The 13,655-nt window shown below is 32.8% G+C and overlaps 1 protein-coding gene and 1 non-coding gene across 3 annotated transcripts; both read left to right on the plus strand.

Annotated features, from left to right (window-relative positions):
- Positions 1-1,614: 1,614 nt before the first annotated feature.
- Positions 1,615-8,573, plus strand: LOC120180846 (growth-regulating factor 3-like). 2 transcript variants are annotated; one of them, XR_005521710.1, is made up of 6 exons: positions 1,615-1,844; positions 2,000-2,179; positions 2,535-2,907; positions 3,151-3,590; positions 3,752-3,758; positions 8,564-8,573. XR_005521710.1 is itself a non-coding variant. In XM_039186136.1 (4 exons), the coding sequence occupies exons 1-4, from the start codon at positions 1,646-1,648 to the stop codon at positions 3,512-3,514; spliced, it is 1,116 nt and encodes a 371-aa protein (XP_039042067.1). In that variant the 5' UTR covers positions 1,615-1,645; the 3' UTR covers positions 3,515-3,621. The 2 variants fall into 2 exon arrangements, 1 of the variants encoding a protein (XP_039042067.1); XM_039186136.1 differs by lacking the exons at positions 3,752-3,758; positions 8,564-8,573 and having other exon boundaries at positions 3,151-3,621.
- Positions 7,102-7,183, plus strand: TRNAS-AGA. Its single transcript has one exon. It is a non-coding gene; the product is annotated as a tRNA-Ser (tRNA).
- Positions 8,574-13,655: the final 5,082 nt, after the last annotated feature.

Consider the following 13,655-nt stretch of genomic DNA (forward strand, 5'->3'; position numbering starts at 1 on the left):
TTACTCGACGTTAATAGACGTTATGGAAAATACAGTTGACGCTTTAACTGCTTACATACTAGGTTAACTGCCACATTTTTTAAATTTCAGTGAGAAAAATAAAAATTTACTTAAATATTAATGAGCAACCGTGTAGTTTACCATAATTAATAAAGGGAAGAATCAAAGGTTTTATTTATCATTTTGAACCATTATTCTTCTTCCCTAAACATTTTCTTCTTCTTCCATTAACGAAATTTATGTAAATATTCTGATACACCAATTGTTTAATATCTTAATACACGAGTCAAATCATCTTATTGATTAAATAATTTATTATTATTTTTTAATTTTAAATTTGATTACGACGTAGGTAAAGATATAAAAATATCTATGATTAAAAATCTTTAAACAAATATTATTTTTTTATTCATTTCAAATTTATCAAAAACATCTCACTCTTTCACTTTTAACACAATTAATTCCTTTCTCTCATTTCACCTATGGAAGAGGCATCCTTATACCCTGTTTACATAAAATATGTTGCTACATGATTTTTAATTTAAATTAATTACTTTCATTTTGACAATATTGAGTAGGAAGAAAATAATTTTTAACCTCTTTTTTTTTCAGGACATAGTTATGGTGTAAATGAATCTAGTTGAAATGATAAGGTTATATTTGTGTTCATTGATTTATTAAACAACAAAAAAAAAATTTATCCAATACACTATTCATTAACACTTTTAAAAAAGACATGAATTTTTTTTGTTATTTTCCCTATTCATTGTTGGTTGGAGGATGGTTTTTGGTTTTTTTTTAATAATGTAGACTTCTAAGACTAAGTTAAAGAATCAGATCCTACAAAATAATCTTGGGATGGACTCAAAAAACCTACCGCTCTATCTCCTATTTTTTTTCAGGATTCCAATCAGCTATTCGAACTTAGGATATGAGATCAATTGACAAAGTCTGGGTGGGGCTATGTCGGCTCCATCAAAATCATATAATCAACTCTGGTTTAAGAATGTAATTACACTAATTAATACGTGATTAAGCTCTCAGCCTCCCAAAATCACACTATCTAATTGGTGTTAATTTCTGATGTGATTGTGTGCGTTGAGATGAGTTCCACAGTACAGTAGAACTTTCCCACTGGTCTCTCAAAGAGGAGCTTGAAGATGGAAAGTGGTATTTCCAAGACAAATATTGCAGAAAGAAAAACCGCAGGTTAATAATAATAAGCTTCTCTCCTTTCTCTCTCAACAAGATTTTTAATAATTTATTACTTTCTTTTTCTTTTTTGTGCTCTCAACTGTCTTGTCTGACTCTTTCTTTTTCTAGTGTTCCAAGGGTTGTCCACTGGTCACAAGCAAGCTTTGCAGGTTTCATGTCAGAATATAGCTTCTCTTTTATCTATTGTCTATCTGCCCAAACTTCCTCTTCACATATACCCAACAAATAGCTGTCCTTTATTCTTATATATAATGAGATAAAAGGAAGGTAAAATGATATATTGTCTCTAATATTAAATTGAAAACAACTTTCATATGAGATTTTCGAATCATAAAATGACTTCCATAAAATTCAATCTCACAACCTTTAAGTTGTCTATTAAAGACCCAAACGAAAACCAAAAGCAACTAAACTACAACCATCTCTCTCCATGGACTTGCATCTGAAGCAAAGGAGGAGCCAGCATGAGTCAGAGCAACAACAACCTTCTGTCAAGATATCAAAACTTCTACTTGACCATCACCACCAACACGCTTCATCTGAGCCGTCTGCTCTCCCGTTGTTTGTATCTGATTCCAACAGAAAAATCAGCGGCGACCTGTCAGCACCTCTTCCAGATTTCAACACTAGTAAGATTTTTTATTGCCCTTTTCACTTTCCTCCAACCCTTTCCTTGACAGAAAAATTTCCAATCCCTCCCTGGTTTGGAAAGTTTTTCCTTTGATCCGTTCTTTTTTTTTTGCTCCTAACTTTTGTATCTCCACCCTTTGTTTTTTTTTGCTAGGAATGGGAAGCTATTTCAGCTTGGCACAGTGGCAGGAACTGGAGTTACAAGCTTTGATCTACAGATACATGTTGGCCGGTGCTGCTGTTCCTACTGAACTCCTTCAACCAATCAAAAAAAGCCTTCTTTATTCTTCTACGTATTTCCTCCACCACCCCTACTCCCATTACCAGCCAGCTTGTAAGTATTTTCTTTTTGATATACTGTTCAATCTTAACATCATTAAATTACTTGAACTTTTTTTTTAATGCACAATAACTCCATGGATTCTTATCGTTGATGTTTAGATTTTCTCCACCTTAGGGTTTGTTTCACCTTAAGTTCGAAAGAGTTGAGTATTTTCGTTAAGATCTGATCTCTCATATTTTTGGTTTGTTCTTGCTTTACATTTATGGAATCTGTACTTGAGCACTTCATGTCGTTCAGACTTGAGAAAACTACTATAAGCTTAAGATTAATTGGTATTTAAATACTTTTATGTTTTTGTCTGTCTACCTAAAAGAATACAATGAATAGTTTGAACATGTGTGAGCAGTGTTGGCATCAGGGTACTGGGGAAGAGCAGCAATGGACCCGGAGCCTGGCCGGTGCCGGAGAACAGACGGTAAGAAGTGGAGGTGCTCTAGGGACGTGGTGACCGGACAGAACTATTGCGAGCGCCACGTGCACCGTGGCCGCAACCGTTCAAGAAAGCCTGTGGAAATGCCCACATCCAGCAGCACCGCTAATAATAATGATACTGCTCGTTTCAACGGTGGTGCTTCCGGTGCTGGTGCTATTGGATGTGGTGAAGTCAAAGCCAGTTCTCCGGTGACCACTCCACCCTTCAAGGCTGTGGAAGACGGTCCCAGCAAGTTTGGCTTTTCAGGGCCTTCTCCTCCCATTGATCTTCTCCAGTTTAGTCATAGGTAAATCTCGCTGCCTATATCGAATGAAAGTCTTGCAACTTTGGATTCGGTGGAATCATTTTTGTATGTCTGTGTTGATAGGTCCATGGTAGGACCCTAATCAAAGATTTGACCAATTTACATATTGAATTTCTGCACAAGATGACCCCAGCCACATCTTTTAGTTTTCAGAGAATATTTTCTTTATATTTTTGCTTCTTTATGCTTGAATTTTGCCCTACAACGTTCTTTTATGCCTGCCAGTTCCTCAGACTCCAAAAATGAACACAAGGGTCTTTTTGAAGCCCAAAGCGAAGCCGATAACAGATCTGATGGTCACTTTTTGAGACATTTTTTTGATGATTGGCCAAGAACACTACAGGATCCTGACAATAGTGGAACAAATGCAAGCCCGATGTACAGCACAAGCCTGCCGGGGAATTCATCATCGGATGTGTCATTGAAGCTGTCTACGGGGAATGGTGACCAACTGGGTGCCTTGGCTGGCGGCAGGGATCATCAGCTGCAGCCACCATTGAACTGGACCATGGATGGATGGGCAGCAGTATCGAACCGGGTGGCTTCCATGGGAGGACCTCTCGGAGGCTTTACAATCCTCGACATCTAATACATCACCCACTAGTTCTGCATCAGTTAACGAGGGGTTCTACATCTGAAATTAGCTATATCAGCACTTGAATTTAGTATCTGTTAATGTTATTTTTTCTTTCAACTGTTTTAATAAACAAATTCCTATGTAAGTTACTTGCTCTTTCCGTATTACCAAACATGTGTTATTACTCTCGTCTTTAAGGGTTTTCCTTAAAAATAAGTTTTGAAGCGGTTCGAACAACAATGAAACGAGTTACTGTGTTACTACTCGAGTTGATTCTGTATTCCTGTAACATGTGTTGAACTAACCCGGTTTTTTAAGATAGTCTTCTAAGATCAACTGAGATCAAGAAGAGGAAATCAGAAAGCATGTTGAAATGTAAGATAACTTTTCAGTTACATTTTGTTACGGGTTCTCAAATATCTTTTAAGAATGACTTATTCTCTGTCTACTTCATTTTCTCTTTTCTATCTTATCTGCCCTAAATCACTTGCATCATATGTTATACCATCATTCTTGTACTGTTTAAGGTTTGATATGGTATTAAGTTCCGGCGTTCAGTCATCAGAAAGGTGCAACAAATCAATATTGAATTGAGATCGTACAAATTTATTATCTGATGTACTATTATCTGGCGATCATATTTATTAGCTCTAATCATACAAATAGTCATAATGATTTTAGGTTTCACGCTAGCATTAAGGGTCATCACATAAATCATCGTGAATGGATGGAGAATGAATTATAGTATCTATTTTTCTCCCTTATCTCTCTCCAAATATATATCATCTTATCGACTCACCAAAATAATCGGTTGCAGCTCTTTGTTCGTACCAGAAAGGTTGAACCGCAAACAATTGCCACAATCATATATTTACCATCAATAATTGGAGAGATGAGCATCGAATATTTTTCGACCAAAAAGAATTAGTCGAAATGAATCTTTAAGAGCAAAATAATCAACATAGCTTTCCATCCTCTTCCCAAATCCCCCTTGAGGTGCCATGTTTATTTTACCAAAGTAACAAGTCGTGTACGATCAGACCTATTACCAAACTTATCAGGGTGCATATGATCAAACTGGTCAGCAATACCAGTAATTTGCGTACTCCCATGACCAAAATCTCTTGTAAGTTCAAAACTTACAAAATGAGTTGCGAAGTTTACATACACAGTTTCAATCCTTCTAGTCGGCTTAACTACAGTTGTAATAGTAAAATTACCATCAACAAGAGTTGATCCATAAAACTCTTTTAAGAGTTATTGGTGTCAAGGAAGTAGGCGACACGGGGAGGAAAAATAAAGGGATTATAATGTCGAAGAGAGACGCCAACAGCAGCAAGCAACTGCTCGTTTGAATGCTTCAAATGATAGAGATCACCCTCCAAAGCCTGACCAAAGAGGGACAATATGGAATAGTGTCTCGACAAGTTGACCCTAGGGAGCGATGGAGGAATCAAGTAGCCAACATATAGAGGTAGATTGGCAATCTTCGTGCTTTAAACTTCTGAGAAGATAAGGCTACAGAGGAGCATATTCTCTCTTGGCTCACATGCTAGTAGCTTCATACCCACATACTTCATTTTGAATTTGAGTTTTGTAAATTGTATTCTTTGAATGTTTTAGATGTATCGTTGAATTTCTTTCGGTTCGAATTTTTGGTCAATCGGATGTGTTCAGATGATTCAACCAAATTTTAATTTCTAATAGTTTTGATGAATGTCATTCTAAGTGTCATTAAAGTAAATTCTTGTGAATGATTTTTTTTCCATCTTATGTTCAACCCTTTTGATTTGTGTTTGATTTTGCATCTAATTATGTCGTCATTTTACTTTTATTAAAATATTATTCGGTCGAAAGTGTAGTTGAAGTGTATATTTCGTAAATTAAAGATTTCATGTTAACTCAATTCAATAAATTCCAACTAAAATTTTCGAATCTCTTATGAATTCTTAAATTTTTATTGTGAAAAAAAGAAAATCCTCATATTTTGAGGACTCTGTCATCGTATCTAATGTCAATATGATATCTTAATATGGTGGATGATTAACGTCAAGAGCATTCCAATTATCGTTTCCACTTGCATGATATGCAATCTTCTCACCAGTATTACAGAACAAAACTAGACCATAGTTTCCATTGTTGTTGTTTTCTGGTTTTCTTGTTGGAATCACTTTCTCAATAAAACATTCTCGTACTTCTTGTTCCCCACACAACTTAAACAAAAACCTACGAGATCCCTTTTCAATGTCGAAATAATCAAGCTTGAATTCACCATCAATGTTTCTTACCATCTTTTTCAATCCTAGCATACGATCAACAGAAGGGAGTTTGATCTTCACTTGCTTGAAAGTAGGGGTGTTCATTCGGTTAAAACGGTGGCCGCCCAAACCGAATTAACCATAACCGAATTAACCAAACTTTTTTTTTCTTTAATCGTTAACCGAACCGAATTTTTTCCAAACATTAACCGAATTTTTTTTAAAATTTTCTAATTTATATAAAATTAAATATTTTTTAATTCAAAAAAAGTTTATAATTAATTTAAATAATAAATAATTATAAAATAAAAATTTTAGATAAATTTTTTAATTAATTAATATTGATTTAAGTTTAAAAGTTATTGGATCTTAAATTATTAATTGGGTTTTAAATAGTTTGGGCTTAGCCCATATGTTATATATAATATATTTAATATTTTTTAATTAAAAAACAGTTTACAATTAATTTAAATAATATATAATTATAAAATAAAAATATATATAATTTTTTAATTAATTAATATTGATTTAAGTTTAAAAATTATTAGATCTTAAATTATTAATTGGGTTTTTAATGATTTGGGTTGAGCCCATATGTTATATATAATATATTTAATATTTAAAATTTAATTTCGGTTAATTCGGTTAATTAACAGAATTCGAACCAAATTAACCGGTAACCGAATTCTAAAAATTTTCTTAACCGTTAACCGACCGAACTAATTCGATAACCGAACCGAATTAACCGAACTAATTCGGTTCGTCGGTTAACCGAATTAATTCGGTTATTTGAACACCCCTACTTGAAAGGGTTAAATAGAAACAAGACTGCCTTCTCCTGTAAGAAAACCAACCATCCATGTGAATATCTTCCCTAAGATTCAAAAACTCACTGAAGCCATTGTTGTTAACGACAATTCTATCGCCTTCTTCGACATGTTTCTTGGAAGGAAGCATGAGATATGGCATCTTTGAAACCAGCTCGCCTCTACGTAAGTTCCATGAACAACAAACGGATTTGGCTTCAAGAACATCATTGAAACTTAACCTATTGAAGATTTACCTCAACATATCCGTAGGAAATTCATCAACCTAACCACAGCCCTGCTTGACGTTAATGGCGATTCTTGTCTGACAAAAAATTGCCATGTCACATGAAAAACTGATGTATAAATACATTAAAGCCACATCATTATAACGTGGACGACAAGAAGTGTTAGGCTCAAAACTGATGTATAAATGCATTAAAGCTACATCATTATAACGTGGACGACAAGAAGTGTTAGGCTCAAAACTGATATATTCTAAATTGTAAAAGAAAAAACTCAAGTAAATGAAACAGTGGGCGTGCCGGAGTGGTTATCGGGCATGACTAGAAATCATGTGGGCTCTGCCCGCGCAGGTTCGAATCCTGCCGCTCACGTTGTTTTACATTTCCATTGGATTTTTTTCAAAAGCTTGTTGCCCGATCAAGTTCAATTCAGGTGTAGCTTCTCCCTCACCGTTGGCATCTGTTGAAAAGTATCCCTTGATCTTCATCAACCTAACGGCGTTTAAAATTTAAAAAGGACATATGACTTTATGTTAGAGGTGAATTTATAAAATTTTAAGGACTAAAACAGATTATCAATATAAAATATAAAGAAAAATTTAAAATATATGATAATTTGAATTTTTTTAAGAATTATTATGATTTTTACACATTTTTAGGCGCGTTGGATGATTGAAATCAAAATCTGAGATTAATTTCTTGTTTTTTTCACTGAATATCTTCTTATTTCCTACCGTTAATCTCACCTTTTATTATCATCCAAAGATCCTAAAAAGGTGTAAAACTTTTAATTTTATATTGGGTGTAATTGAATCCTACCACTTATCATGTATATATATTATTTAAAAGCTTATTCTACATCATACATATATGCATCTCACACGTTCATGATCATAATCATAAGTCAATTTTATTTTTTTAAAATAGAAGCAACTAGTCTTATTAAAAAGTGAAAATATTTAAAATTACAATAAGGTTATACAACTATCATCGTAAACAAAATACATAATTTGAATATTTTCCTATAATATCGACACAAAAAACTAGATACTTTAGATCATACAAGGACTATACACGGAAAAGGTTAAAACCCCAACAAAAAGACTCAAACAAAAAATAGATACGAACAAATCTGACTGTATTGACAAACAAACCACAAAAGGAGAATAAACTATTAAAAGACAATCGAGAACCGCAAATCAGAGTCGAGCTTATTGAGAAACTATATGTTAGGATTTATGAAGCTCAATTGACAACTGAAAAAAGTTTGCCAAGAGGGGGTGAATTGACTTTTTGATAATTTTAGGGAGCAAGGAGAAATAAATGGATAGAAAATTGTTGCACAAGGATTTATAGTGGTTGAGTTTCTCAACCAAAGTCTACATCTACTACCTAAGCTCCTAACTTAGGATTTTCCAACAAATCCACTAATTTGTTCTTTCTTTTTCAAGGATAAAGAGATAACCTTTACAAACTTCCTAGCTTTTCAAAGGCTTAGCTAGATCCAAAACCCCTTTAAAAAGGATAAAAGAAGTAAACAATAAAACCTATACAAGACAGGTGTTTACAAATTAAACTCACAAGAACAAAAATATTTACAAGTGAAAAAATTGGAATGAAAACTCTTCTCTTGTGTTTGATTTCTTGGATAGGTGTTCTAACCCTTCTTCAAGTGTCTTGAACTTGTATTTATATGTTAGAATGAGGTTGTGTTTGTTTCTAGCCATTGGGGATGATTTCTAGCAATTTGAGGATGTTTTTTATGCAAAATAAAGCTGCCCAATATCGGGAGTATCGATACTCTTTTTATGGGAATAAGTACTTCCTTTATTATTTTTGAATAAAATTAGTCGTTTCTAACCGTTGGGCCTGACGGTATCGATACTATGACAATGGCATCGATACTACTTTATACTACTATGTAAAGTAGTATCGATACCTATTTTGCATTCTGAAATTTGAGCAAGCTGCTAGTATCGATACTACCTAGAGAGTATCAATACTTCTCTTACCTAGGTATCAATACCATACGAACAATATTGGTATTGTTCATATAGTATTGATACTGTAAGAACAATATCGGTACTTTGTATGTGAAAAACTTGTTTTTGCTCAAATTCTAGTTTATTGGACTTTGAATTATTTTTGAAAATTTTTGAAAAATTTGAACAAATTCAATTAAGTCCAAAAATATTTTGACTTAAATTGTTATATCAAAATATTATAAAATATGGTTCAACAATCTCCCCTTTGTGATATAACAAAGCATTTAAAAAATAATTTTTGGCAAAACTCCCCTTAATAAAACATTTAATGAAAAAGAGACATATTTTGGAAAATGTTAAAAGCTCCCCCTTTTTAATTGAGAAATTGAATTTTTGCAAACCATACCCCTCCTCCTTTTTTTACATAAAAAATAATTTAAAGTTCAAAAATAACAATGCAGAGTAAGTGATAAATTTTATCATAAAATCATTTGAAAAATCAAAAACTCCCCCTTATAAATGCATTCCCTACAAATATTGGACTTTTAAAATCTTGACACTAAAAAGAATTGAATTTCAACAAAGAATAACAATCATGTTAGTAGCACATGAAATTCAATATATCCAAGTCTAATAAACTTTATGCAATACCAATTGTTGAAATTGAGTGCATGTGCATAAAGCTATCCAAAAATGTTATGTATTTGAAAATTTTGATATCAATTGTTAGAGAGATATCATTTGTATTTTAAACCACATGCATAAACATTTAAATATAGGTCAAAAATTAAAATTTGTAAAATTAAAGCATTTGAAAAATTGATATCATATATCATTTGCATTTAAAACAAATTTTGACCAAAATTCATTATGATGAACTAAAAATTATGAAAAATCATTAAAACATAATTTCAACATACATGAGATGAAAAATATAAAAATATTTAAAATCAAAGCTATGCATGCTTAAACCTAAATGAGTAACCAAATAATCAAAAACAAAATCATTAAACTTAGAGGTTACCCATTCCTTTTTCAATTGTGGCTAGAGCATTTGAGTATCGTCACTTTCATCACCATTGCTCCCACACGCCTACAAGAGACATTTAAGTAGATTTTGGTATCCAAATTGATTTGAATCCTTGAACATTATTTTCAATGCCCCTTGTTCCTTTTGGAACCCATACTTGTCTAATTTTAGAAGATTTTCTTTTCTTTATATGACAAGTATGTTCCATATGACCATGAAAATGACAATGTGAGCGTTTTGCCATTTTTAAACATAATGAGTTGTTTGTAGAAATTAATTCCTTTTATTTTGTTAAGCTCTCAAGCTTAACTTTCAAATAAAAATTTTCTTTTTCTAAATCATTGATTTTGAATTTTGAAAGCTCTAAATCATTTTTCAAAGATTCATTTTGTTTTTCAAAATCAACTTTTGCTTTCAAAACCAAATCTTTTTCAACTTTCAATTTTGAAATTAATTTATTATATTTGGAATTCATGGTCACAAATTCCAAATACAACTTATTATAAGCAACTTGTAACTCATCAAAAGAATAAGAATCTAATTCACTAGAGTTAGAAGTTGTATTTAAGCTTCTCCGATGGCCATGAGGCATAGGTTGGCTACTTCATCTTCATGTTGGAGTCACCTTCACCATTCTAATATGCCACAAATGCCTTCTTTTTACTTGATCCCTTATTCTTTAAGAGGGCATTCATACATTACATGCCCCATTCTTTGACAATTGAAGCATACTGGGGGACTCTTCTTTTTGCTCGATTCATGATTCACTTCCTTAGAAGTCATGAATCTCTTGAATCTTTTGAAGAGTTTGGCCATCTATTCTTTATCATCATCGCTTTCATCCACTTCTTCATTTGTATATTGATTACTCTCATTGGTGGATTTGAAGGCAATGTCTACCTCATTCTTTTTGTTCTTCTTTTACCATTAATCATGAGTGAGAAGAGAACTGATAACCTCATCAAGAGTGAGTGACGTGAGGTTCTTAGGTTCAATAATCACCGTCTTCTTTGATTGCCAAGACTTTGGAAGAGAGTAGATCATCTTCCTCATAAGCTTCTCATTAGGGATTACTTCTCCAAATCCCTTGAGACCATTAACAATCATGAAAAATCTATGTCATAGCTTTGATGTCTTCATCTGTTTCATCTTGAAAATCTAATATCTATGTTTGAGAAGACTAATCTTGGTTTCCCTCACTTCATTGGTTCCTTCATGAGTGACTCGGAGCTTGTCCCAAATCTCCTTGACATTAAAACAAGATGAGACTCTTCCATATTCATCCGGGCCTAATGCACAAAAGAGGAAGTGCATAGCCTTAACATTGAGTTGAAACTTCTTCTTCTCTCCATTACTCCAACCATCATCTCACCAGTTGGAATGAAGTATCATCTCATGATAGAGCTCTAAGCTCCTAGATCGTTAGCTTGAATGAATAGCATCATCCTATTCTTCCAATAGGCATAGTTTATTCCATTGAAATACAGTGGCTTGTTGATCGATTGAGAGTCTTCAATATAGTAAGAGCCAGAGGTCGAAGCCATCTTCTTGTCGATTGTGTTGGAAATCAGTAGAGCTTCTTCAAAAATCGTCTTAAGGAAGTGAAGCCTTCTAAAGAGTAAAACTCTGATACCAATTGTTAAGACTTACTTATGAAGCTCAATTGAAAACTAAAAAAAGTTTTCCAATAGGAGTGAATTGACTTTTTGATAATTTTAGGGAGTAAGGAGAAATAAATAGATAGAAAATTGTTGCGCAAGGATTTATAGTGGTTCGACTTTCTCAACCAAAGTCTGCATCCACTACCTAAGCTCATCACTTAGGATTTTCCAACAAATCCATTAATTTGTTCTTTCTTTTTCAAGGATAAAGAGATAACCTTTACCAACTCCATAGATTTTCAAAGGCTTGCTAGAACCAAAACCCCTTTACAAAGGATAAAAGAAGAAAACAATAAAACCTCTACAAGGTAGGGTGTTTACAAATTAAACTCACAAGTACAAAAATATTTACAAGAGAAAGTAAATTGGAATAAAAAACTCTTCTCTTGTGTTTGATTTCTTGGATAGGTGTTCTAGCCCTTCTTCAAGTGTCTTGAACTTGTATTTATATGTTGGAATGAGGTTGTGCTTGTTTCTAGCCGTTGGGATGATTTATAGTCGTTAGGAGATGTTTTCTCTACAAAAATAAAGCTGCCCAATACAAGGAGTATCAGTACTTCTTTTATGGGTATCAATACTTTCTTTATTATTTTTAAATAAAACTAGCTGTTACTAACCGTTGGGCTTAACGATATCGATATTATGACCATGATATCACTACTACTATGTAAAGTAGTATCGGTACCCATTTGGATATCGATACCTATTTTGCATTCTGAAATTTGAGCAAGCTGGAAGTATCGATACTACCTAAAGAGTATCAATAGTTCGCTTACCTAGGGTATAGGTACCATATAAACAATATCTGTGTTGTTTATATAGTATCGATACTTTGTACATGAAAAACTTGTTTTTGCTCAAATTCTAGTTTATTTTTGAAAACTTTGAACAAATTCAATTAAGTCCAAAAACATTTTACCTTAATTTGTTGTATCAAAATATTATAAAACATGGTCTTCACTATATATGAACACAAAAGTGTATCCAAATTCAATTCGAAAGTCTTGAATAGGGAAAATCAGTAGGATTACAAATAAGTGTCATCTTGATCAGTAGTGGCGTTGTCAAATCCAACCCTGAGAAAATATAAAATAAAAGGAATAGTTAAACGATCAAGAAAGAAAACGAAAAACATGCCACAAAGGTAAATAAAAACGTGCCACAAAGGCAGAGTTATTTTTATTAAAAAACTATAATAAAAAAAAACCATCGATCGAAGACCAGCATCAAAATCAGTGCCACCGTCAGCTAAACAAAGTTAGAGAATAAAAAGTTAATATAATCTATAGAAAGCGGAACAAACCCTAGAAAAAAAAGAGAGATCATCAAATAAAAATGAACAGTGAATGAGATAGTTTAAGCACAGTGCTAAAAATACACAAAGATATATATGTTATCAGTGACAGATCCAGAAATATTTTTGAGTGTGGCACACATATATTACTAACATAAAAAATTTAATGGAGTGAGCACAAATAAAATTTCAAGGTGGACACCATCAATAAAATAGGTAAATGACCGAAGAAAATTCAAATTTAAGGTGATGTGATCTAGCTTATGTATATTTCATACTTTCATCTTGTTTGACAAGGATGAAAGAACATGGGGCAATTTTCTTACTTTTCATGTCTTTTTATTTATCTATCATCTATTTATCTTATACATAATTTATGCCATATTGCATATGTCATGATCATACTTCATTATGTCATGCATTGCATCCATTATCATATCATTTTTCTAACTTATTTATGTAGCTTATGCTAGGCTTAGTTATACCCTATCATAATCATTATACTATGTTTATCATAATCTTTACATAATATATTATATGTTGCAACATCTTTACTTAGCTTATTATAAGTTTATGCTATGTTTATGTTGTGTTAGTTAGCTCTTTTGCATACTTAACATGGGCGACAACATTCATTCATAGCATTCTTTATGTTATCATGATTTAATCCTTTTTTTATATGTCATACATAGGTTCCATGGATGATAAGGAAGCTATGGCTGTTCATGGAATAATAACTCAATATATGGTAACTTAGGATAGCTTAAGGACATCAATGAAAGCTCATCTTTAGCTAAGGAAGATCAAGGCATGAAGACATTAGCTCGAGAGTAGCTAAAGTAGATGAACGAGAGCTGAAACTAGCTGGGGAGCA

The sequence above is a fragment of the Hibiscus syriacus genome, unplaced genomic scaffold, assembly GCF_006381635.1.
Source record: "Hibiscus syriacus cultivar Baekdansim isolate YM2019G1 unplaced genomic scaffold, ASM638163v2 tig00112503_pilon, whole genome shotgun sequence".
Classification (NCBI taxonomy): Eukaryota; Viridiplantae; Streptophyta; class Magnoliopsida; order Malvales; family Malvaceae; genus Hibiscus; species Hibiscus syriacus.